Genomic DNA, 27,243 nt, shown 5'->3' on the forward strand with positions numbered 1-27,243 from the left:
CCTTCTGGGAGAAGCGAAGTCTCCCTAAGCTAGAAGATCGTTGGGTACAGCCGGGACCAGCTGCTTCGAAAGCATCACCAAACCAGGGATTCAAGCTTCAGGAGGCTAATTTGCATATTCCAGGTGCCTTCTGGGAGAAGCGAAGTCTCCCTAAGCTAGAAGATCGTTGGGTACAGCCGGGACCAGCTGCTTCGAAAGCATCACCAAACCAGGGATTCAAGCTTCAGGAGGCTAATTTGCATATTCCAGGTGCCTTCTGGGAGAAGCGAAGTCTCCCTAAGCTAGAAGATCGTTGGGTACAGCCGGGACCAGCTGCTTCGAAAGCATCACCAAACCAGGGATTCAAGCTTCAGGAGGCTAATTTGCATATTCCAGGTGCCTTCTGGGAGAAGCGAAGTCTCCCTAAGCTAGAAGATCGTTGGGTACAGCCGGGACCAGCTGCTTCGAAAGCATCACCAAACCAGGGATTCAAGCTTCAGGAGGCTAATTTGCATATTCCAGGTGCCTTCTGGGAGAAGCGAAGTCTCCCTAAGCTAGAAGATCGTTGGGTACAGCCGGGACCAGCTGCTTCGAAAGCATCACCAAACCAGGGATTCAAGCTTCAGGAGGCTAATTTGCATATTCCAGGTGCCTTCTGGGAGAAGCGAAGTCTCCCTAAGCTAGAAGATCGTTGGGTACAGCCGGGACCAGCTGCTTCGAAAGCATCACCAAACCAGGGATTCAAGCTTCAGGAGGCTAATTTGCATATTCCAGGTGCCTTCTGGGAGAAGCGAAGTCTCCCTAAGCTAGAAGATCGTTGGGTACAGCCGGGACCAGCTGCTTCGAAAGCATCACCAAACCAGGGATTCAAGCTTCAGGAGGCTAATTTGCATATTCCAGGTGCCTTCTGGGAGAAGCGAAGTCTCCCTAAGCTAGAAGATCGTTGGGTACAGCCGGGACCAGCTGCTTCGAAAGCATCACCAAACCAGGGATTCAAGCTTCAGGAGGCTAATTTGCATATTCCAGGTGCCTTCTGGGAGAAGCGAAGTCTCCCTAAGCTAGAAGATCGTTGGGTACAGCCGGGACCAGCTGCTTCGAAAGCATCACCAAACCAGGGATTCAAGCTTCAGGAGGCTAATTTGCATATTCCAGGTGCCTTCTGGGAGAAGCGAAGTCTCCCTAAGCTAGAAGATCGTTGGGTACAGCCGGGACCAGCTGCTTCGAAAGCATCACCAAACCAGGGATTCAAGCTTCAGGAGGCTAATTTGCATATTCCAGGTGCCTTCTGGGAGAAGCGAAGTCTCCCTAAGCTAGAAGATCGTTGGGTACAGCCGGGACCAGCTGCTTCGAAAGCATCACCAAACCAGGGATTCAAGCTTCAGGAGGCTAATTTGCATATTCCAGGTGCCTTCTGGGAGAAGCGAAGTCTCCCTAAGCTAGAAGATCGTTGGGTACAGCCGGGACCAGCTGCTTCGAAAGCATCACCAAACCAGGGATTCAAGCTTCAGGAGGCTAATTTGCATATTCCAGGTGCCTTCTGGGAGAAGCGAAGTCTCCCTAAGCTAGAAGATCGTTGGGTACAGCCGGGACCAGCTGCTTCGAAAGCATCACCAAACCAGGGATTCAAGCTTCAGGAGGCTAATTTGCATATTCCAGGTGCCTTCTGGGAGAAGCGAAGTCTCCCTAAGCTAGAAGATCGTTGGGTACAGCCGGGACCAGCTGCTTCGAAAGCATCACCAAACCAGGGATTCAAGCTTCAGGAGGCTAATTTGCATATTCCAGGTGCCTTCTGGGAGAAGCGAAGTCTCCCTAAGCTAGAAGATCGTTGGGTACAGCCGGGACCAGCTGCTTCGAAAGCATCACCAAACCAGGGATTCAAGCTTCAGGAGGCTAATTTGCATATTCCAGGTGCCTTCTGGGAGAAGCGAAGTCTCCCTAAGCTAGAAGATCGTTGGGTACAGCCGGGACCAGCTGCTTCGAAAGCATCACCAAACCAGGGATTCAAGCTTCAGGAGGCTAATTTGCATATTCCAGGTGCCTTCTGGGAGAAGCGAAGTCTCCCTAAGCTAGAAGATTGTTGGGTACAGCCGGGACCAGCTGCTTCGAAAGCATCACCAAACCAGGGATTCAAGCTTCAGGAGGCTAATTTGCATATTCCAGGTGGCTTCTGGGAGAAGCGAAGTCTCCCTAAGCTAGAAGATCGTTGGGTACAGCCGGGACCAGCTGCTTCGAAAGCATCACCAAACCAGGGATTCAAGCTTCAGGAGGCTAATTTGCATATTCCAGGTGCCTTCTGGGAGAAGCGAAGTCTCCCTAAGCTAGAAGATCGTTGGGTACAGCCGGGACCAGCTGCTTCGAAAGCATCACCAAACCAGGGATTCAAGCTTCAGGAGGCTAATTTGCATATTCCAGGTGCCTTCTGGGAGAAGCGAAGTCTCCCTAAGCTAGAAGATCGTTGGGTACAGCCGGGACCAGCTGCTTCGAAAGCATCACCAAACCAGGGATTCAAGCTTCAGGAGGCTAATTTGCATATTCCAGGTGCCTTCTGGGAGAAGCGAAGTCTCCCTAAGCTAGAAGATCGTTGGGTACAGCCGGGACCAGCTGCTTCGAAAGCATCACCAAACCAGGGATTCAAGCTTCAGGAGGCTAATTTGCATATTCCAGGTGCCTTCTGGGAGAAGCGAAGTCTCCCTAAGCTAGAAGATCGTTGGGTACAGCCGGGACCAGCTGCTTCGAAAGCATCACCAAACCAGGGATTCAAGCTTCAGGAGGCTAATTTGCATATTCCAGGTGCCTTCTGGGAGAAGCGAAGTCTCCCTAAGCTAGAAGATCGTTGGGTACAGCCGGGACCAGCTGCTTCGAAAGCATCACCAAACCAGGGATTCAAGCTTCAGGAGGCTAATTTGCATATTCCAGGTGCCTTCTGGGAGAAGCGAAGTCTCCCTAAGCTAGAAGATCGTTGGGTACAGCCGGGACCAGCTGCTTCGAAAGCATCACCAAACCAGGGATTCAAGCTTCAGGAGGCTAATTTGCATATTCCAGGTGCCTTCTGGGAGAAGCGAAGTCTCCCTAAGCTAGAAGATCGTTGGGTACAGCCGGGACCAGCTGCTTCGAAAGCATCACCAAACCAGGGATTCAAGCTTCAGGAGGCTAATTTGCATATTCCAGGTGCCTTCTGGGAGAAGCGAAGTCTCCCTAAGCTAGAAGATCGTTGGGTACAGCCGGGACCAGCTGCTTCGAAAGCATCACCAAACCAGGGATTCAAGCTTCAGGAGGCTAATTTGCATATTCCAGGTGCCTTCTGGGAGAAGCGAAGTCTCCCTAAGCTAGAAGATCGTTGGGTACAGCCGGGACCAGCTGCTTCGAAAGCATCACCAAACCAGGGATTCAAGCTTCAGGAGGCTAATTTGCATATTCCAGGTGCCTTCTGGGAGAAGCGAAGTCTCCCTAAGCTAGAAGATCGTTGGGTACAGCCGGGACCAGCTGCTTCGAAAGCATCACCAAACCAGGGATTCAAGCTTCAGGAGGCTAATTTGCATATTCCAGGTGCCTTCTGGGAGAAGCGAAGTCTCCCTAAGCTAGAAGATCGTTGGGTACAGCCGGGACCAGCTGCTTCGAAAGCATCACCAAACCAGGGATTCAAGCTTCAGGAGGCTAATTTGCATATTCCAGGTGCCTTCTGGGAGAAGCGAAGTCTCCCTAAGCTAGAAGATCGTTGGGTACAGCCGGGACCAGCTGCTTCGAAAGCATCACCAAACCAGGGATTCAAGCTTCAGGAGGCTAATTTGCATATTCCAGGTGCCTTCTGGGAGAAGCGAAGTCTCCCTAAGCTAGAAGATCGTTGGGTACAGCCGGGACCAGCTGCTTCGAAAGCATCACCAAACCAGGGATTCAAGCTTCAGGAGGCTAATTTGCATATTCCAGGTGCCTTCTGGGAGAAGCGAAGTCTCCCTAAGCTAGAAGATCGTTGGGTACAGCCGGGACCAGCTGCTTCGAAAGCATCACCAAACCAGGGATTCAAGCTTCAGGAGGCTAATTTGCATATTCCAGGTGCCTTCTGGGAGAAGCGAAGTCTCCCTAAGCTAGAAGATCGTTGGGTACAGCCGGGACCAGCTGCTTCGAAAGCATCACCAAACCAGGGATTCAAGCTTCAGGAGGCTAATTTGCATATTCCAGGTGCCTTCTGGGAGAAGCGAAGTCTCCCTAAGCTAGAAGATCGTTGGGTACAGCCGGGACCAGCTGCTTCGAAAGCATCACCAAACCAGGGATTCAAGCTTCAGGAGGCTAATTTGCATATTCCAGGTGCCTTCTGGGAGAAGCGAAGTCTCCCTAAGCTAGAAGATCGTTGGGTACAGCCGGGACCAGCTGCTTCGAAAGCATCACCAAACCAGGGATTCAAGCTTCAGGAGGCTAATTTGCATATTCCAGGTGCCTTCTGGGAGAAGCGAAGTCTCCCTAAGCTAGAAGATTGTTGGGTACAGCCGGGACCAGCTGCTTCGAAAGCATCACCAAACCAGGGATTCAAGCTTCAGGAGGCTAATTTGCATATTCCAGGTGCCTTCTGGGAGAAGCGAAGTCTCCCTAAGCTAGAAGATCGTTGGGTACAGCCGGGACCAGCTGCTTCGAAAGCATCACCAAACCAGGGATTCAAGCTTCAGGAGGCTAATTTGCATATTCCAGGTGCCTTCTGGGAGAAGCGAAGTCTCCCTAAGCTAGAAGATCGTTGGGTACAGCCGGGACCAGCTGCTTCGAAAGCATCACCAAACCAGGGATTCAAGCTTCAGGAGGCTAATTTGCATATTCCAGGTGCCTTCTGGGAGAAGCGAAGTCTCCCTAAGCTAGAAGATCGTTGGGTACAGCCGGGACCAGCTGCTTCGAAAGCATCACCAAACCAGGGATTCAAGCTTCAGGAGGCTAATTTGCATATTCCAGGTGCCTTCTGGGAGAAGCGAAGTCTCCCTAAGCTAGAAGATCGTTGGGTACAGCCGGGACCAGCTGCTTCGAAAGCATCACCAAACCAGGGATTCAAGCTTCAGGAGGCTAATTTGCATATTCCAGGTGCCTTCTGGGAGAAGCGAAGTCTCCCTAAGCTAGAAGATCGTTGGGTACAGCCGGGACCAGCTGCTTCGAAAGCATCACCAAACCAGGGATTCAAGCTTCAGGAGGCTAATTTGCATATTCCAGGTGCCTTCTGGGAGAAGCGAAGTCTCCCTAAGCTAGAAGATCGTTGGGTACAGCCGGGACCAGCTGCTTCGAAAGCATCACCAAACCAGGGATTCAAGCTTCAGGAGGCTAATTTGCATATTCCAGGTGCCTTCTGGGAGAAGCGAAGTCTCCCTAAGCTAGAAGATCGTTGGGTACAGCCGGGACCAGCTGCTTCGAAAGCATCACCAAACCAGGGATTCAAGCTTCAGGAGGCTAATTTGCATATTCCAGGTGCCTTCTGGGAGAAGCGAAGTCTCCCTAAGCTAGAAGATCGTTGGGTACAGCCGGGACCAGCTGCTTCGAAAGCATCACCAAACCAGGGATTCAAGCTTCAGGAGGCTAATTTGCATATTCCAGGTGCCTTCTGGGAGAAGCGAAGTCTCCCTAAGCTAGAAGATCGTTGGGTACAGCCGGGACCAGCTGCTTCGAAAGCATCACCAAACCAGGGATTCAAGCTTCAGGAGGCTAATTTGCATATTCCAGGTGCCTTCTGGGAGAAGCGAAGTCTCCCTAAGCTAGAAGATCGTTGGGTACAGCCGGGACCAGCTGCTTCGAAAGCATCACCAAACCAGGGATTCAAGCTTCAGGAGGCTAATTTGCATATTCCAGGTCCAGGAATTTTTGCCTATAGGACATTATTGCAAGAGAGCTTGGCTGAGTAGATTACACAAGAAGGAAAACACACAGCAAGTCAGCAGGATCTAGGAGCAACATGGCAGATGTGACAACCTACATGGTGAGCTGCAGCATGTGCTACATGTTCACAGATCCAGATCGACCAGAAGAAGAATCCAATTTCACCTGTCAGAAGTGTAGACTAGTGGCCCTTTTAGAAGAAAAGGTGCGGGGTCTGGAAGAAAGAATAGCAACTTTGAAACTCATCAAAGAGAATGAAGACTTTCTAGACAGAACAGAAGCATCTCTACTGGTCACAGAAGGTGCAAAAAGTGTCAGAGAACCTCCAAAAGCAGATGAGTGGAAGCATGTGACCAAAAGAAGCAAGAAGACCATGGAGAAATCACCAACCACACAACTGAAGAACCGATATCAAATCTTTGTAGAGGATGAAGATGGCACACCTAAGAATGAAGCAATACCAGCAAGCAAAAAAGAAAAGGGCACACAGCAACAAGTGACAGCAAAAAGTACAGCCAAGAAGCAACGAAGAGTGGTGGTGGTGGGAGACTCACTACTGAGAGGCACAGAAGCAGCCATCTGCAGACCGGACATAACTGCAAGAGAAGTATGCTGCCTTCCAGGTGCGATGATCAAGGATGTGACCGATAGGATACCAAAGTTCTTCAGCTCCAAGGACGTCCACCCATTTCTTCTGATACATGTTGGCACCAATGACACGGCAAGGAAGGACCTACCGACAATCTGCAAGGACTTTGAAGAGTTGGGGAAGAAAGTAAAGGAACTGGATGCACAGGTAGTTTTTTCTTCTATCCTTCCAGTAGATGGGCATGGCACCAGGAGATGGAACAGGATCCTTGATGCAAACAACTGGCTAAGACGATGGTGCAGACAACAAGGATTTGGATTCCTGGACCACGGTGTGAATTACTGGTATGATGGACTCCTCGCCAGAGACGGACTACACCTCAACAAACCTGGGAAACACACATTCGCCAGAAGACTCGCTACACTCATCAGGAGGGCGTTAAACTAGAAGAAGAGGGGACGGGAAGAAAAACATTAGACTCGAACAAAGACGACCCAGGAAAACATACTCAGAAGGGAGGTAAGAACATTTCTAAAACAATCCACAGTGAGGAGATTGGAACAAAACAAAATCCTCTAAACTGCATGCTCGCAAACGCCAGAAGCCTGACAAACAAGATGGAAGAACTAGAAGCAGAAATATCTACAGGTAACTTTGACATAGTGGGAATAACCGAGACATGGTTAGATGAAAGCTATGACTGGGCAGTTAACTTACAGGGTTACAGTCTGTTTAGAAAGGATCGTAAAAATCGGAGAGGAGGAGGGGTTTGTCTCTATGTAAAGTCTTGTCTAAAGTCCACTTTAAGGGAGGATATTAGCGAAGGGAATGAGGATGTCGAGTCCATATGGGTTGAAATTCATGGAGGGAAAAATGGTAACAAAATTCTCATTGGGGTCTGTTACAAACCCCCAAATATAACAGAAAGCATGGAAAGTCTACTTCTAAAGCAGATAGATGAAGCTGCAACCCATAATGAGGTCCTGGTTATGGGGGACTTTAACTACCCGGATATTAACTGGGAAACAGAAACCTGTGAAACCCATAAAGGCAACAGGTTTCTGCTAATAACCAAGAAAAATTATCTTTCACAATTGGTGCAGAATCCAACCAGAGGAGCAGCACTTTTAGACCTAATACTATCTAATAGACCTGACAGAATAACAAATCTGCAGGTGGTTGGGCATTTAGGAAATAGCGACCACAATATTGTGCAGTTTCACCTGTCTTTCACTAGGGGGACTTGTCAGGGAGTCACAAAAACATTGAACTTTAGGAAGGCAAAGTTTGAACAGCTTAGAGATGCCCTTAATCTGGTAGACTGGGACAATATCCTCAGAAATGAGAATACAGATAATAAATGGGAAATGTTTAAGAACATCCTAAATAGGCAGTGTAAGCGGTTTATACCTTGTGGGAATAAAAGGACTAGAAATAGGAAAAACCCAATGTGGCTAAACAAAGAAGTAAGACAGGCAATTAACAGTAAAAAGAAAGCATTTGCACTACTAAAGCAGGATGGCACCATTGAAGCTCTAAAAAACTATAGGGAGAAAAATACTTTATCTAAAAAACTAATTAAAGCTGCCAAAAAGGAAACAGAGAAGCACATTGCTAAGGAGAGTAAAACTAATCCCAAACTGTTCTTCAACTATATCAATAGTAAAAGAATAAAAACTGAAAATGTAGGCCCCTTAAAAAATAGTGAGGAAAGAATGGTTGTAGATGACGAGGAAAAAGCTAACATATTAAACACCTTCTTCTCCACGGTATTCACGGTGGAAAATGAAATGCTAGGTGAAATCCCAAGAAACAATGAAAACCCTATATTAAGAGTCACCAATCTAACCCAAGAAGAGGTGCGAAACCGGCTAAATAAGATTAAAATAGATAAATCTCCGGGTCCGGATGGCATACACCCACGAGTACTAAGAGAACTAAGTAATGTAATAGATAAACCATTATTTCTTATTTTTAGTGACTCTATAGCGACAGGGTCTGTTCCGCAGGACTGGCGCATAGCAAATGTGGTGCCAATATTCAAAAAGGGCTCTAAAAGTGAACCTGGAAATTATAGGCCAGTAAGTCTAACCTCTATTGTTGGTAAAATATTTGAAGGGTTTCTGAGGGATGTTATTCTGGATTATCTCAATGAGAATAACTGTTTAACTCCATATCAGCATGGGTTTATGAGAAATCGCTCCTGTCAAACCAATCTAATCAGTTTTTATGAAGAGGTAAGCTATAGACTGGACCACGGTGAGTCATTGGACGTGGTATATCTCGATTTTTCCAAAGCGTTTGATACCGTGCCGCACAAGAGGTTGGTACACAAAATGAGAATGCTTGGTCTGGGGGAAAATGTGTGTAAATGGGTTAGTAACTGGCTTAGTGATAGAAAGCAGAGGGTGGTTATAAATGGTATAGTCTCTAACTGGGTCGCTGTGACCAGTGGGGTACCGCAGGGGTCAGTATTGGGACCTGTTCTCTTCAACATATTCATTAATGATCTGGTAGAAGGTTTACACAGTAAAATATCGATATTTGCAGATGATACAAAACTATGTAAAGCAGTTAATACAAGAGAAGATAGTATTCTGCTACAGATGGATCTGGATAAGTTGGAAACTTGGGCTGAAAGGTGGCAGATGAGGTTTAACAATGATAAATGTAAGGTTATACACATGGGAAGAGGGAATCAATATCACCATTACACACTGAACGGGAAACCACTGGGTAAATCTGACAGGGAGAAGGACTTGGGGATCCTAGTTAATGATAAACTTACCTGGAGCAGCCAGTGCCAGGCAGCAGCTGCCAAGGCAAACAGGATCATGGGGTGCATTAAAAGAGGTCTGGATACACATGATGAGAGCATTATACTGCCTCTGTACAAATCCCTAGTTAGACCGCACATGGAGTACTGTGTCCAGTTTTGGGCACCGGTGCTCAGGAAGGATATAATGGAACTAGAGAGAGTACAAAGGAGGGCAACAAAATTAATAAAGGGGATGGGAGAACTACAATACCCAGATAGATTAGCGAAATTAGGATTATTTAGTCTAGAAAAAAGACGACTGAGGGGCGATCTAATAACCATGTATAAGTATATAAGGGGACAATACAAATATCTCGCTGAGGATCTGTTTATACCAAGGAAGGTGACGGGCACAAGGGGGCATTCTTTGCTTCTGGAGGAGAGAAGGTTTTTCCACCAACATAGAAGAGGATTCTTTACTGTTAGGGCAGTGAGAATCTGGAATTGCTTGCCTGAGGAGGTGGTGATGGCGAACTCAGTCGAGGGGTTCAAGAGAGGCCTGGATGTCTTCCTGGAGCAGAACAATATTGTATCATACAATTATTAGGTTCTGTAGAAGGACGTAGATCTGGGGATTTATTATGATGGAATATAGGCTGAACTGGATGGACAAATGTCTTTTTTCGGCCTTACTAACTATGTTACTATGTTACTATGTATTTATTAACTTTCACAGTAATTTAGAAATGTTAATATTAATGTACCTTTATGCTCTGCAATCTTATGACCATATTCATCAAATAAACAGTCATACCAGGATTTCTAGTGCACATACAGAATTCGTTATCTATACGGTGTTTCCTTTTGTCCCTTATACTAGGTATCTTCATGCTTGCCTCTAGTTAACCCCTTTCTGACCTCGGACGGGATAGTACATCCGAGGTCAGATCCCCTGCTTTGATGCAGGGCTCCGCGGTGAGCCCGCATCAAAGCCGGGCCACGTCAGCTGTTTTGAACAGCTGACATGTGCCCGTAATAGGTGCAGGCAGAATCGCGATCTGCCCGCACCTATTAACTAGTTAAATGCCGCTGTCAAACGTAGACAGCGGCATTTAACTACCGCTTCCGGCCGGGCGGCCGGAAATGAAGTCATCACCGACCCCCGTCACATGATCGGGGGTCAGCGATGCGTCAGGATGGTAACCATAGAGGTCCTAGAGACCTCTATGGTTACTGATCACCGGTGGCTGTGAGCGCCACCCTGTGGTCGGCGCTCACAGCACACCTCCATTTCTGCTACATAGCAACGATCAGCAGATCGCTGCTATGTAGCAGAGGCGATCGAGTTGTGCCTGCTTCTAACCTCCCATGGAGGCTATTGAAGCATGGCAAAAGTTAAAAAAAAGTTAAAAAAATTAAAAAAAAATAAAAAAAATATAAAAGTTTAAATCACCCCCCTTTCGCCCCAATCAAAATAAATCAATAAAAAAAAAAATCAAATCTACACATATTTGGTATCGCCGCGCTCAGAATCGCCCGATCTATCAATTAAAAAAAAGCATTAACCTGATGGCTAAACGGCGTAGCGAGAAAAAAATTAGAAACGCCAGAATTACGTTTTTTTAGGTCGCCGCGACATTGCATTAAAATGCAATAACGGGCGATCAAAAGAACATATCTGCACCAAAATGCTATCATTAACCCCTTTACCCCCAAGGGTGGTTTGCACGTTATGGACCGGGCCAATTTTTACAATTCTGACCACTGTCCCTTTATGAGGTTATAACTCTGGAACGCTTCAACGGATCCCGGTGATTCTGACATTGTTTTCTCGTGACATATTGTACTTCATGATAGTGGTAAAATTTCTTTGATATTACCTGCGTTTATTTGTGAAAAAAATGGAAATTTGGCGAAAATTTTGAAAATTTCGCAATTTTCCAACTTTGAATTTTTATGCAATTAAATCACAGAGATATGTCACACAAAATACTTAATAAGTAACATTTCCCACATGTCTACTTTACATCAGCACAATTTTGGAACCAAAATTTTTTTTTGTTAGGGAGTTATAAGGGTTAAAAGTTGACCAGCAATTTCTCATTTTTACAACACCATTTTATTTTAGGGACCACATCTCATTTGAAGTCATTTTGAGGGGTCTATATGATAGAGAATACCCAAGTGTGACACCATTCTAAAAACTGCACCCCTCAAGGTTCTCAAAACCACATTCAAGAAGTTTATTAACCCTTCAGATGCTTCACAGGAATTTTTGGAATGTTTAAATAAAAATTAACATTTAACTTTTTTTCACAAAAAATTTACTTCAGCTCCAATTTGTTTTATTTTACCAAGGGTTACAGGAGAAAATGGACCCCAAACGTTGTTGTACAATTTGTCCTGAGTACGCTGATACCCCATATGTGGGGGTTAACCACAGTTTGGGCACATGGCAGAGCTCGGAATGGAAGGAGCGCCGTTTGACCTTTCAATGCAAAATTGACAGGAATTGAGATGGGACGCCATGTTGCGTTTGGAGAGCCACTGATGTGCCTAAACATTGAAACCCCCCACAAGTGACACCATTTTGAAAAGTAGACCCCCTAAGGAACTTATCTAGAGGTGTGGTGAGCACTTTGACCCACCAAGTGCTTCACAGAAGTTTATAATGCAGAACCGTAAAAATAAAAAATCATTTTTTTTTCACAAAAATTATCTTTTCGCCCCCAATTTTTTATTTTCCCAATGGTAAGAGAAGAAATTGGACCACAAAAGTTGTGGCACAATTTGTCCTGAGTACGCTGATACCCCATATGTGGGGGTAAACAATTGTTTGGGCGCATGGGAGAGCTCGGAAGGGAAGGAGCGCCGTTTGACCTTTCAATGCAAAATTGACAGGAATTGAGATGGGACGCCATGTTGCGTTTGGAGAGCCACTGATGTACCTAAACATTGAAACCCCCCACAAGTGACACCATTTTGAAAAGTAGACCCCCTAAGGAACTTATCTAGATGTGTGGTGAGCACTTTGACCCAATAAGAGCTTCACAGAAGTTTATAATGCAGAGCCGTAAAGATAAAACAAAATTTTTCTCCCACAAAAATAATTTTTTAGCCCCCAGTTTTGTATTTTCCTGAGGGTAACAGGAGAAATTGGACCCCAAAAGTTGTTGTGCAATTTGTCCTGAGTGCGCTGATACCCTATATGTGGGGGAGAACCAGCGTTTGGGCGCATGGGAGGGCTCGGAAGGGAAGGAGCGCCATTTGGAATACAGACTTAGATGGAATGGTCTGCAGGCGTCACATTGTGTTTGCAGAGCCCCTAATGTACCTAAACAGTAGAAACCCCCCACAAGTGACCCCATATTGGAAACTAGACCCCCCAAGGAACTTATCTAGATGTGTTGTGAGAACTTTGAGCCCCCAAGTATTTCACTACAGTTTATAACGCAGAGCCGTGAAAATAAAAAAAAAAATTTCCCCTCAAAATTATTTTTTAGCCCCCAGTTTTGTATTTTCTCGAGGGTAAAAGGAGAAATTAGACCCCAAAAGTTGTTGTCCAATTTGTCCTGAGTGCGTTGATACCCCATATGTGGGGGGGAACCAGCGTTTGGGCGCATGGGAGGGCTCGGAAGGGAAGGAGCGCCATTTGGAATACAGACTTAGATGGAATGGTCTGCAGGCGTCACATTGTGTTTGCAGAGCCCCTAATGTACCTAAACAGTAGAAACCCCCCACAAGTGACCCCATATTGGAAACTAGACCCCACAAGGAACTTATCTAGATGTGTTGTGAGAACTTTGAGCCCCCAAGTATTTCACTACAGTTTATAACGCAGAGCCGTGAAAATAAAAAAAAAAATTTCCCCTCAAAATTATTTTTTAGCCCCCAGTTTTGTATTTTCTCGAGGGTAAAAGGAGAAATTGGACCCCAAAAGTTGTTGTCCAATTTGTCCTGAGTGTGTTGATACCCCATATGTGGGGGTTAACCACAGTTTGGGCGCATGGCAGAGCTCGGAAGGGAAGGAGCACCGTTTGACCTTTCAATGCAAAATTGACAGGAATTGAGATGGGACGCCATGTTGCGTTTGGAGAGCCACTGATGTGCCTAAACATTGAAACCCCCCACAAGTGACACCATTTTGGAAAGTAGACCCCCTAAGTAACTTATCTAGAGGTGTGGTGAGCACTTTGACCCACCAAGTGCTTCACAGAAGTTTATAATGCAGAACCGTAAAAATAAAAAATCATTTTTTTTTCACAAAAATTATCTTTTCGCCCCCAATTTTTTATTTTCCCAATGGTAAGAGAAGAAATTGGACCACAAAAGTTGTGGCACAATTTGTCCTGAGTACTCTTATACCCCATATGTGGGGGTAAACAATTGTTTGGGCGCATGGGAGAGCTCGGAAGGGAAGGAGCGCCGTTTGACCTTTCAATGCAAAATTGACAGGAATTGAGATGGGACGCCATGTTGCGTTTGGAGAGCCACTGATGTACCTAAACATTGAAACCCCCCACAAGTGACACCATTTTGAAAAGTAGACCCCCTAAGGAACTTATCTAGATGTGTGGTGAGCACTTTGACCCAATAAGAGCTTCACAGAAGTTTATAATGCAGAGCCGTAAAAATAAAACAAAATTTTTTTCCCACAAAAATAATTTTTTAGCCCCCAGTTTTGTATTTTCCTGAGGGTAACAGGAGAAATTGGACCCCAAAAGTTGTTGTGCAATTTGTCCTGAGTGCGCTGATACCCTATATGTGGGGGAGAACCAGCGTTTGGGCGCATGGGAGGGCTCGGAAGGGAAGGAGCGCCATTTGGAATACAGACTTAGATGGAATGGTCTGCAGGCGTCACATTGTGTTTGCAGAGCCCCTAATGTACCTAAACAGTAGAAAGCCCCCACAAGTGACCCCATATTGGAAACTAGACCCCCCAAGGAACTTATCTAGATGTGTTGTGAGAACTTTGAGCCCCCAAGTATTTCACTACAGTTTATAACGCAGAGCCGTGAAAATAAAAAAAAAAATTTCCCCTCAAAATTATTTTTTAGCCCCCAGTTTTGTATTTTCTCGAGGGTAAAAGGAGAAATTGGACCCCAAAAGTTGTTGTCCAATTTGTCCTGAGTGCGTTGATACCCCATATGTGTGGGGGGGAACCAGCGTTTGGGCGCATGGGAGGGCTCGGAAGGGAAGGAGCGCCATTTGGAATACAGACTTAGATGGAATGGTCTGCAGGCGTCACATTGTGTTTGCAGAGCCCCTAATGTACCTAAACAGTAGAAACCCCCCACAAGTGACCCCATATTGGAAACTAGACCCCCCAACGAACTTATCTAGATGTGTTGTGAGAACTTTGAGCCCCCAAGTATTTCACTACAGTTTATAACGCAGAGCCGTGAAAATAAAAAAAAAAATTTCCCCTCAAAATTATTTTTTAGCCCCCAGTTTTGTATTTTCTCGAGGGTAAAAGGAGAAATTGGACCCCAAAAGTTGTTGTCCAATTTGTCCTGAGTGCGTTGATACCCCATATGTGGGGGTTAACCACAGTTTGGGCGCATGGCAGAGCTCGGAAGGGAAGGAGCGCCGTTTGACCTTTCAATGCAAAATTGACAGGAATTGAGATGGGACGCCATGTTGCGTTTGGAGAGCCACTGATGTGCCTAAACATTGAAACCCCCCACAAGTGACACCATTTTGGAAAGTAGACCCCCTAAGGAACTTATCTAGAGGTGTGGTGAGCACTTTGACCCACCAAGTGCTTCACAGAAGTTTATAATGCAGAACCGTAAAAATAAAAAATCATTTTTTTTTCACAAAAATTATCTTTTCGCCCACAATTTTTTATTTTCCCAATGGTAAGAGAAGAAATTGGACCACAAAAGTTGTGGCACAATTTGTCCTGAGTACTCTGATACCCCATATGTAATAATAATAATAATAATCTTTATTTTTATATAGCGCTAACATATTCCGCAGCGCTTTACAGTTTTGCACACATTATCACCACTGTCCCCGATGGGGCTCACAATCTTGAATCCCTATCAGTATGTCTTTGGAATGTGGGAGGAAACCGGAGTGCCCGGAGGAAACCCACGCAAACACGGAGAGAACATACAAACTCTTTGCAGATGTTGTCCTGGGTGGGATTAGAACCCAGGACCCCAGCGCTGCAAGGCTGCTGTGCTAACCACTGCGCCACCGTGCTGCCCTGTGGGGGTAAACAATTGTTTGGGCGCATGGGAGAGCTCGGAAGGGAAGGAGCGCCGTTTGACCTTTCAATGCAAAATTGACAGGAATTGAGATGGGACGCCATGTTGCGTTTGGAGAGCCACTGATGTACCTAAACATTGAAACCCCCCCACAAGTGACACCATTTTGAAAAGTAGACCCCCTAAGGAACTTATCTAGATGTGTGGTGAGCACTTTGACCCAATAAGAGCTTCACAGAAGTTTATAATGCAGAGCCGTAAAAATAAAACAAAAATTTTTTCCCACAAAAATAATTTTTTAGCCCCCAGTTTTGTATTTTCCTGAGGGTAACAGGAGAAATTGGACCCCAAAAGTTGTTGTGCAATTTGTCCTGAGTGCGCTGATACCCTATATGTGGGGGAGAACCAGCGTTTGGGCGCATGGGAGGGCTCGGAAGGGAAGGAGCGCCATTTGGAATACAGACTTAGATGGAATGGTCTGCAGGCGTCACATTGTGTTTGCAGAGCCCCTAATGTACCTAAACAGTAGAAACCCCCCACAAGTGACCCCATATTGGAAACTAGACCCCCCAAGGAACTTATCTAGATGTGTTGTGAGAACTTTGAGCCCAAGTATTTCACTACAGTTTATAACGCAGAGCCGTGAAAATAAAAAAAAAATTTTCCCCTCAAAATTATTTTTTAGCCCCCAGTTTTGTATTTTCTCAAGGGTAAAAGGAGAAATTGGACCCCATAAGTTGTTGTCCAATTTGTCCTGAGTGCGTTGATACCCCATATGTGGGGGGGAACCAGCGTTTGGGCGCATGGGAGGGCTCGGAAGGGAAGGAGCGCCATTTGGAATACAGACTTAGATGGAATGGTCTGCAGGCGTCACATTGTGTTTGCAGAGCCCTTAATGTACCTAAACAGTAGAAACCCCCCACAAGTGACCCCATATTGGAAACTAGACCCCCCAAGGAACTTATCTAGATGTGTTGTGAGAACTTTGAGCCCCCAAGTATTTCACAACAGTTTATAACGCAGAGCCGTGAAAATAAAAAAAAAAATTTCCCCTCAAAATTATTTTTTAGCCCCCAGTTTTGTATTTTCTCGAGGGTAAAAGGAGAAATTGGACCCCAAAAGTTGTTGTCCAATTTGTCCTGAGTGCGTTGATACCCCATATGTGGGGGGGAACCAGCGTTTGGGCGCATGGGAGGGCTCGGAAGGGAAGGAGCGCCATTTGGAATACAGACTTAGATGGAATGGTCTGCAGGCGTCACATTGCGTTTGCAGAGCCCCTAATATACCTAAACAGTAGAAACCCCCCACAAGTGACCCCATATTGGAAACTAGACCCCCCCACGAACTTATTTTGATGTGTTGTGAGAACTTTGAGCCCCCAAGCGTTTCACTACAGTTTATAACGCAGAGCCGTGAAAATAAAAAATCTTTTTTTTCCCACAAAAATTATTTTTTAGCCCCCAGTTTTGTATTTTCCCAAGGGTAACAGGAGAAATTGGACCCCAAAAGTTGTTGCCCAATTTGTCCTGAGTACGCTGATACCCCATATGTTGGGGTAAACTCCTGTTTGGGCACACAGGAGAGCTCGGAAGGGAAGGAGCACTGTTTTACTTTTTCAATGCAGAATTGGATGGAATTGAGATCGGTCGCCATGTCGCGTTTGGAGATCCCCCTGATGTGCCTAAACAGTGGAAACCCCCCAATTATAACTGAAACCCTAATCCAAACACACCCCTAACCCTAATCCCAATGGTAACCCTAACCACACCTCTAACCCAGACACACCCCTAACCCTAATCCCAACCCTATTCCCAACTGTAAATGTAATCTAAACCCTAACCCTAACTTTAGCCCCAACCCTAACTGTAGCCCCAACCCCAACCCTAGCCCTAACCCTAGCCCTAACCTTAGCCCTAACCCTAGCCCTAACCCTAGCCCTAACCCTAGCCCTAACCCTAGCCCTAACCCTAATCCTAGCCCTAACCCTAGCCCTAATGCTAACCCTAGCCCTAACCCTAACCCTAGCCCTAACCCTAGCCCTAACCCTAGCCCTAACCCTAGCCCTAACCCTAGCCGTAGCCCTAACCCTAGCCCTAACCCTAGCCCTAGCCCTAACCCTAGCCCTAGCCCTAACCCTAACCCTAGCCCTAGCCCTAACCCTAGCCCTAACCCTAATGGGAAAATGGAAATAAATACATTTTTTTCATTTACTTTTATAGCGGGTTGTTTAGCGGATTGTATGATTGACAGCCGTCACACACTGAAAGACGCTTTTTATTGCAAAAAATATTTTTTGCGTTACCACATTTTGAGAGCTATAATTTTTCCATATTTGAGTCCACAGAGTCATGTGAGATCTTGTTTTTTGCGGGACGAGTTGACGTTTTTATTGGTAACATTTTCGGGCACGTGACATTTTTTGATCGCTTTTTATTCCGATTTTTGTGAGGCAGAATGACCAAAAACCAGCTATTCATGAATTTCTTTTGGGGGAGGCGTTTATACCGTTCCGCGTTTGGTAAAATTGATAAAGCAGTTTTATTCTTCGGGTCAGTACGATTACAGCGACACCTCATTTATATCATTTTTTTTATGTTTTGGCGCTTTTATACGATAAAAACTATTTTATAGAAAAAAATAATTATTTTTGCATCGCTTTATTCTGAGGACTATAACTTTTTTATTTTTTTGCTGATGTTGCTGTATGGCGGCTCATTTTTTGCGGGACAAGATGACGCTTTCAGCGGTACCATGGTTATTTATATCCGTCTTTTTGATCGCGTGTTATTCCACTTTTTGTTTGGCGGTATGATAAGAAAGCGTTGTTTTTTGCCTCGTTTTTTTTTTTCTTACGGTGTTTACTGAAGGGGTTAACTAGTGGGCCAGTTTTATAGGTCGGGTCGTTACGGACGCGGCGATACTAAATATGTGTACTTTTATTGTTTTTTTTTTTTTTATTTAGATAAATAAATGTATTTATGGGAATAATATTTTTTTTTTTTTTCATTATTTAGGATTTTTTTTTTTTTTTTTTTACACACTTGGAATTTTTTTTTTTTACTTTTTTTACTTTGTCCCAGGGGGGGACAATACAGATCGGTGATCTGCCAGTTTGCACAGCACTCTGACAGATCACCGATCTGTCTGAGAGCAGTGCAGCGTTACCAAGTGCCTGCTCTGAGCAGGCACTTGGTAAGCCACCTCCCTCCCTGCAGGACCCGGATCCACGGCCATCTTGGATCCGGGACTTACTGCAGGGAGGGAGGTAGGAGACCCCCGGAGCAACGCGATCACATCGCGTTGCTGCGGGGGTCTCAGGGAAGCCCACAGGGAGCCCTGTTGTGAATTCTGTGGCTGAATTCACTTCTGTGGTCACAAGTGGTATTGCAGTCTCTGGGCTTCCTCCCTCAGGTGTTTTGGTGAGCTCGTTGGCTGCCTTGCTATTTAGCTCCACCTGAGTCTGTCTTCCTTGCTCCTTGTCAATGTTCCAGTGTTGGATCTGAGCTACTGCATCTTTCCTTGGGCTTGCTGCTCTGCTAGATAAGTGCTTCTAGTTTGTTTTCTGTTTTTTCTGTCCAGCTTGCTATTAACTTTTGCTGGAAGCTCTGAGAAGCAAAGGGGTGCACCGCCGTGCTGTTAGTTCGGCACGGTGGGTCTTTTTGCCCCTTTGCGTGGTTTTCGTTTTAGGGTTTTTTGTAGACTGCATAGTTCTCTTTGCTATCCTCGCTCTGTCTAGAATATCGGGCCTCACTTTGCTGAATCTATTTCATTCCTACGTTTGTCTTTTCATCTTGCTAACAGTCATTATATGTGGGGGGCTGCCTATTCCTTTGGGGTATTTCTCTGAGGTAAGTCAGGCTTGTATTTCTATCTTCAGGCTAGTCAGCTCCTCAGGCAGTGCCGAGTTGCATAGGTAGTGATAGGCGCAGTCCACTGCTGCTTATAGTTGTGTGAGGATAGATCAGGTACTGCAGTCTACAGAGATTCCACGTCTCAGAGCTCGTCCTATTGTTTTTGGTTATTGCCAGATCTCTGTATGTGCGCTGATTACTGCACGCTGTGTTGCCTGATTGCCAGCCATAACAGTACAAGGAGCCACACCAATGATTCCCAATAGAGGGAAAAAAGAAATCCTGACAGCATTTTTTTTTCTTAGCTCTGTCTTCAGTCTTTTTTTTCCCCTAGACATTAGAGTGCTTAAGGACACAGCTGTGGACATGGATATTCAGGCTCTGTGCTCCTCAATGGATAATCTCGTTGTAAATGTACAAAAGATTCAAGATACTATTGATCAGAAATCGATGCTAGAACCAAGAATTCCGATTCCTGATTTGTTTTTTGGTGACAGAACTAAATTCCTGAGCTTCAGAAATAATTGTAAGCTATTTTTGGCCTTGAAACCTCATTCTTCTGGTAATCCTATTCAACAGGTTTTGATTATTATTTCTTTTTTGCGCGGCGACCCACAGGACTGGGCGTTTTCTCTTGCACCAGGAGATTCTGCATTGAGTAATGTTGATGCATTTTTCCAGGCGCTGGGATTGCTTTACGATGAGCCTAATTCAGTGGATCAGGCTGAGAAAAATCTGCTGGCTTTATGCCAGGGTCAGGATGATGTAGAAGTATATTGTCAGAAATTTAGGAAGTGGTCAGTACTCACTCTGTGGAATGAATCTGCACTAGCGGCTTTGTTCAGAAAGGGTCTCTCTGAAGCTCTTAAGGATGTAATGGTGGGATTTCCTATGCCTGCTGGTTTGAATGAGTCTATGTCCTTGGCCATTCAGATCGGTCGTCGCTTGCGCGAGCGTAAATCTGTGCACCATCTGGCGGTATTGTCTGAGAGTAAACCTGAGCCTATGCAGTGCGACAGGACTATGACTAAAGTAGAACGGCAAGAACACAGACGTCTGAACAGACTGTGTTTCTATTGTGGTGATTCTACTCATGCTATTTCTAATTGTCCTAAACGCACTAGGCGGTTCGATAGCTCTGCCGTTATTGGTACTGTACAGTCCAAATTCCTTTTGTCCATTACCTTAATGTGCTCTTTGTCATCGTATTCTGTCATGGCGTTTGTGGATTCAGGCGCTGCCCTGAATCTGATGGATTTGGATTATGCTAAACGTTGTGGATTTTTCTTGGAGCCTTTGCGGTGTCCTATTCCGTTGAGAGGAATTGATGCTACACCTTTGGCCAAGAATAAGCCTCAGTACTGGGCCCAGCTGACCATGTGCATTGCTCCTGCACATCAGGAAGTTATTCGCTTTCTGGTACTGCATAATTTGCATGATGTGGTCGTGTTGGGGTTGCCATGGCTACAAACCCATAATCCAGTATTGGATTGGAACTCTATGTCGGTAACCAGCTGGGGTTGTCAGGGAGTACATGGTGATGTTCCATTTTTGTCTATTTCGTCATCCATTCCTTCTGACATCCCAGAGTTCTTGTCGGACTTTCAGGATGTATTTGAAGAGTCCAAGTCTGATGCTCTACCTCCGCATAGGAATTGTGATTGTGCTATCGATTTGATTCCTGGTAGTAAATTCCCTAAGGGTCGTTTATTTAATTTGTCCGTACCTGAACACACCGCTATGCGCAGTTATGTGAAGGAGTCCCTGGAGAAGGGACATATTCGCCCATCGTCGTCACCATTGGGAGCAGGGTTCTTTTTTGTAGCCAAGAAGGATGGTTCGCTAAGACCGTGTATTGATTACCGCCTTCTTAATAAGATCACTGTTAAGTTTCAGTATCCCTTGCCATTGATTTCTGACTTGTTTGCTCGGATTAAGGGGGCTAGTTGGTTTACTAAGATTGATCTTCGTGGTGCGTATAATCTGGTGAGAATCAGGCAGGGAGATGAATGGAAAACGGCATTTAATACGCCCGAGGGTCATTTTGAGTATCTGGTGATGCCGTTCGGACTTGCCAATGCTCCATCTGTTTTTCAGTCTTTTATGCATGACATTTTCCGTGAGTATCTGGATAAACTCTTGATTGTTTACTTGGATGACATTTTGATCTTCTCAGATGATTGGGAGTCTCATGTGAAGCAAGTCAGAATGGTTTTCCAGGTACTGCGTGCTAATTCCTTGTTCGTGAAGGGATCAAAGTGTCTCTTCGGTGTGCAGAAAGTTTCATTTTTGGGGTTCATCTTTTCCCCTTCTACTATCGAGATGGATCCGGTTAAGGTTCAGGCCATCCAGGATTGGACTCAGCCGACATCTCTAAAAAGTTTGCAGAAATTCCTGGGCTTTGCTAATTTTTATCGTCGCTTCATCTGTAATTTTTCTAGCATTGCCAGACCATTGACCGATTTGACCAAGAAGGGTGCTGATTTGGTTAATTGGTCTTCTGCTGCCGTGGAAGCTTTTCAGGAGTTGAAGCGTCGTTTTTGCTGTGCCCCTGTGTTGTGTCAACCTGATGTTTCTCTTCCGTTCCAGGTCGAGGTTGATGCTTCTGAGATTGGTGCAGGGGCGGTTTTGTCACAGAGAGGTTCTGGTTGCTCAGTGTTCAAACCATGTGCTTTCTTTTCCAGGAAATTTTCTGCTGCTGAGCGTAATTATGATGTGGGCAACCGAGAGTTGCTGGCCATGAAGTGGGCATTCGAGGAGTGGCGTCATTGGCTTGAGGGTGCTAAGCATCGCGTGGTGGTTTTGACTGATCATAAGAACCTTACTTATCTTGAGTCTGCCAAGCGCTTGAATCCTAGACAGGCCCGTTGGTCGTTATTTTTTGCTCGTTTTGATTTTGTGATTTCATACCTTCCGGGCTCTAAAAATGTGAAGGCGGATGCTCTGTCTAGGAGTTTTGTGCCCGACTCTCCGGGGTTATCTGAGCCGGCAAGTATCCTCAAGGAAGGAGTCATTGTGTCTGCCATCTCCCCTGATTTGCGGAGAGTGTTGCAGAAATTTCAGGCTAATAAACCTGATCGTTGTCCGGCCGAGAAACTGTTCGTCCCTAATAGGTGGACTAGTAAAGTTATCTCTGAACTTCATTGTTCGGTGCTGGCCGGTCATCCAGGAATCTTTGGTACTAGGGAGTTGGTTGCTAGATCCTTCTGGTGGCCATCTCTGTCGCGGAATGTGCGTGCTTTTGTGCAGTCCTGTGGAATTTGTGCTAGGGCTAAGCCCTGCTGTTCACGTGCCAGTGGGTTGCTTTTGCCCTTGCCGGTCCCGAAGAGGCCTTGGACACATATTTCGATGGATTTCATTTCTGACCTTCCCGTTTCTCAAAAAATGTCGGTCATTTGGGTGGTCTGTGATCGCTTTTCTAAAATGGTCCATCTGGTGCCTTTGGTTAAATTGCCTTCCTCCTCTGATTTGGTGCCTTTGTTCTTCCAGCATGTGGTTCGTTTACATGGCATTCCTGAGAATATTGTTTCTGACAGAGGTTCCCAGTTTGTCTCGAGGTTCTGGCGAGCCTTTTGTGGTAGGATGGGCATTGACCTATCTTTCTCCTCGGCCTTCCATCCTCAGACTAATGGCCAGACCGAACGAACCAATCAGACCTTGGAAACATATCTGAGATGTTTTGTTTCCGCTGACCAGGATGATTGGGTGTCATTTTTGCCGTTGGCTGAGTTCGCCCTTAATAATCGGGCCAGCTCGGCTACCTTGGTCTCTCCATTTTTCTGCAATTCTGGGTTCCATCCTCGTTTCTCTTCAGGACAGGTTGAGTCTTCGGACTGTCCTGGTGTGGATTCTGTGGTGGACAGGTTGCAGCAGATCTGGACTCAGGTAGTGGACAATTTGACCTTGTCCCAGGAGAAGGCTCAGCTTTTCGCTAATCGCAGACGCCGTGTGGGACCCCGACTTCGTGTTGGGGATCTGGTTTGGTTATCTTCTCGTCATATTCCTATGAAGGTTTCCTCTCCTAAATTTAAACCTCGTTTTATTGGTCCGTATAGGATTTCTGAGATTCTCAATCCGGTGTCTTTTCGTCTGATCCTCCCAGACGCCTTTTCCATACATAATGTATTCCATAGGTCGTTGTTGAGGAGATACGTGGCACCTATGGTTCCATCTGTGGAGCCTCCTGCCCCTGTTTTGGTGGAGGGGGAATTGGAGTATATTGTGGAGAAGATTTTGGATTCTCGTGTCTCTAGACGGAAACTCCAGTATCTGGTCAAATGGAAGGGTTATGCTCAGGAAGATAATTCCTGGGTTTTTGCCTCTGATGTCCATGCCCCAGATCTTGTTCGTGCCTTTCATGTGGCTCATCCTGGTCGGCCTGGGGGTTCTGGTGAGGGTTCGGTGACCCCTCCTCAAGGGGGGGGTACTGTTGTGAATTCTGTGGCTGAATTCACTTCTGTGGTCACAAGTGGTATTGCAGTCTCTGGGCTTCCTCCCTCAGGTGTTTTGGTGAGCTCGTTGGCTGCCTTGCTATTTAGCTCCACCTGAGTCTGTCTTCCTTGCTCCTTGTCAATGTTCCAGTGTTGGATCTGAGCTACTGCATCTTTCCTTGGGCTTGCTGCTCTGCTAGATAAGTGCTTCTAGTTTGTTTTCTGTTTTTTCTGTCCAGCTTGCTATTAACTTTTGCTGGAACCTCTGAGAAGCAAAGGGGTGCACCGCCGTGCTGTTAGTTCGGCACGGTGGGTCTTTTTGCCCCTTTGCGTGGTTTTCGTTTTAGGGTTTTTTGTAGACTGCATAGTTCTCTTTGCTATCCTCGCTCTGTCTAGAATATCGGGCCTCACTTTGCTGAATCTATTTCATTCCTACGTTTGTCTTTTCATCTTGCTAACAGTCATTATATGTGGGGGGCTGCCTATTCCTTTGGGGTATTTCTCTGAGGTAAGTCAGGCTTGTATTTCTATCTTCAGGCTAGTCAGCTCCTCAGGCAGTGCCGAGTTGCATAGGTAGTGATAGGCGCAGTCCACTGCTGCTTATAGTTGTGTGAGGATAGATCAGGAACTGCCGTCTACAGAGATTCCACGTCTCAGAGCTCGTCCTATTGTTTTTGGTTATTGCCAGATCTCTGTATGTGCGCTGATTACTGCACGCTGTGTTGCCTGATTGCCAGCCATAACAGAGCCCCCTCCCTGCGCGATGCTTCCCTGCACCGCCGGCACATCGCGATCATCTTTGATCGCGGTGTGCCAGGGGTTAATGTGCCAGGGGCGGTCCGTGACCGCTCCTGGCACATAGTGCCGGATGTCAGCTGCGATAAGCAGCTGACACCCGGCCGCGATCGGCGGCGCTCCCCCCGTGAGCGCGGCCGATCGCGCTGGACGTAATATTCCGTCCTTGGGAATTAAGGCCCACCCCACATGGACGGAATATTACGTCCAATGGCAGAAAGGGGTTAAAAACGTCATCTTGGCACGCAAAAAATAAGCCCTCAACCGACCCCAGATCATGAAAAATGGAGACGCTACGAGTAGAAAATGGCGCAATTTTTTTTTTTTTTTAGCAAAGTTTGGAATTTTTATTTTCACCACTTAGATAAAAAATAACCTAGTGATGTTAGGTGTCTATGAAGTCGTACTGACCTGGAGAGTCATAATGGCAGGTCAGTTTTAGCATTTAGTGAACCTAGCAAAAAAGCCAAAAAACAAGTGTGGGATTGCACTTTTTTTGCAATTTCACCGCACTTGGAATTTTTTTCCCGTTTTCTAGTACACGACATGCTAAAACCAATGATGTCATTCAAAAGTACAACTCGTCCCGCAAAAAATAAGCCCTCACATGGCCAAATTGACGGAAAAATAAAAAAGTTATGGCTCTGGGAAGGAGGGGAGTGAAAAACGAACACGGAAAAACGAAAAATCCCAGGGTCATGAAGGGGTTAAAATGTCTTTGAATTGCATTACATAAATATTGGCCTATTCAGGAGTCGTTGTCACAGTCAGAACTTCCGCGATCGACGATACAGCCCCAATTAGAAGACACTGCATATGGAATGACTTTAGCACGGCTCAGTAATATTTTTTTGAGTACATGTTCCAAAAGTATTTTGCACGGCTATAACACGTACCTATTGTAATCTACAGGCCTGTTCACATGTCCAATTTTATTTGTGGATCAGTGGTCTGCACAAAATGCCACATACTATGTCTGATATTGATTCAAGTGTTGGATCTAAATTGCCAATTCAGTCTATGTGCCCATGAAAAAAAATAGACAACATTCAGATGCTATCCAAGTGCTCTCTGTTTTCCATGAACTTCTAGGTAGTAGAAGGTGGAAAACCCTTTTTTTTCTCATAATAGAAAAACTGATTAAATTCACACCATACTCAAATAAAACTTGAATGACACTCTAATGAAGATCTGATGAACCTCTGAACATAACCACTGATGAAGCTAGGACCGCTTTTCTCTTTAAAAAAACATAAATCTGAATGAGCCCTAAGCCATATTCCAGGATGAATATCACATGTCCAAAAAGGTTTAACTGAACACAACATTTTCATGTGATATATTTTAGATGGTGCTGATTCCTCAAAATATAAAGGAACAAAATCCTCCTTTGCACTTTCATCAGGTTAAAGATTAGTTGCATCTTTTCTAAAAACAAAGCAACATACTCGTCAGATTCTGATACATATATTTGACACCAGATACATGTGCACCTTTAATATCAGACTAACAAGACATCCTTTTAGTTATATGCATAGATTTCATATGTCCTAACCTTTCTGATTGCCCAGGTTGATATGCAAGGGTGTCACATTACGACTTCCAAGAGACTTTCTTCTCCGTATTACCATATTGATTACATCCCCTCCGCTAAGGACAGCTTTTATCAATTGCTTTCGGTCCTTATTTGCAAGATCCACATCATTTATTTTCAGGAGACAGTCATTGACCCTGGAAAATGGGAGACAATGAATTGAGTTTCTGTAAATAACATGTATAATAAAAACTGAGGAACTAAAAGTGTAATATGGTCTTGATAAAGGACAATAAGGTGTAGGGATAGTAAAGTTTTATATCATACAAAAAGGATCAAGCTTAAATTTGTCATCTGCTGCAGTCCCACAGGTTAAAAAAAAACCTTGAAATGCCAAAAGAGAAAGAACAGGTGTGTCGTCTGTGCTGCTGATGGAGATCCAAGAGAATGGTCCAGCATACAAAGTACACTTGATGTGGTTTTATTATCAATGCATTTCAACGTGTTCAAACTTCTTCATCAAAATATAACCACATACGAAGCAAAGCAAAGATTTGTATTTGGTTATATCCTGATGAAGAAGTCTGAAGACTTCGAAACAGGTTGATAATAAATCAAGTCTACTTTGTATCCTGGACCATTCTCAGATCCCATCAGAAGCCAGGCCACCTATCGATTGTTTCTCTTCTGGCATTTCATCTCTAAATAACATAACATTTCCCCAGAGAAGACTGTGAACAGGGTCCCAAATAAATATTAGCGCTACATACTTAAATGAAAAGTGTTGTGGAATATGTTGGTGCTATATAAATAAAATTGTGATTATAGAAATTATTATTACTTACACAAAACACTAAACTACACAGTAGGAACATTAGTCACGTTTATTAGTAGCTATCAGCGGGCATTTCCATTAAATGTAACATATTGGTCTCTATCTTTATAAAGTTATGTTCACCTTGTTTTTTAGGCCTTGCTATGTACATTAAAAAAGTTCCATAATTTATAACTGGATTTGAAAGGGGTCTGATAAACACAAATAAAGTTCCTGAAATTACTTTTACTTAATTTACGATGCTCATGTAGAGCGATCAGCAGTTTTTATAACTATTTCCCTTGGACATGGTAAAGAATGGTAGTGATGAAGAGCCATAAGTAGTTCTGAAAGCTAACTTTGTAACATCACTTATGGTACTTTTTTTAAGCTATTAAATGATCTCGTATTTTGTTTCTCTTCCATCTTGAATTCAG

General features: G+C 45.0%; 1 protein-coding gene across 3 annotated transcripts in view; it reads right to left on the reverse strand.

Annotated features, from left to right (window-relative positions):
- Positions 1 to 27,243, reverse strand: part of DLG5 (discs large MAGUK scaffold protein 5) — a 679,445-nt gene that overhangs the window by 300,088 nt on the left and 352,114 nt on the right. For all 3 annotated transcript variants that reach the window (XM_069753072.1, XM_069753075.1, XM_069753073.1), the window contains one exon: positions 26,014 to 26,189. In XM_069753072.1, the coding sequence (XP_069609173.1) occupies positions 26,014 to 26,189 (176 nt within the window). The remainder of the gene's footprint in view (positions 1 to 26,013; positions 26,190 to 27,243) is intronic.

This window comes from Ranitomeya imitator, chromosome 2, assembly GCF_032444005.1.
Source record: "Ranitomeya imitator isolate aRanImi1 chromosome 2, aRanImi1.pri, whole genome shotgun sequence".
Classification (NCBI taxonomy): domain Eukaryota; kingdom Metazoa; phylum Chordata; class Amphibia; order Anura; family Dendrobatidae; genus Ranitomeya; species Ranitomeya imitator.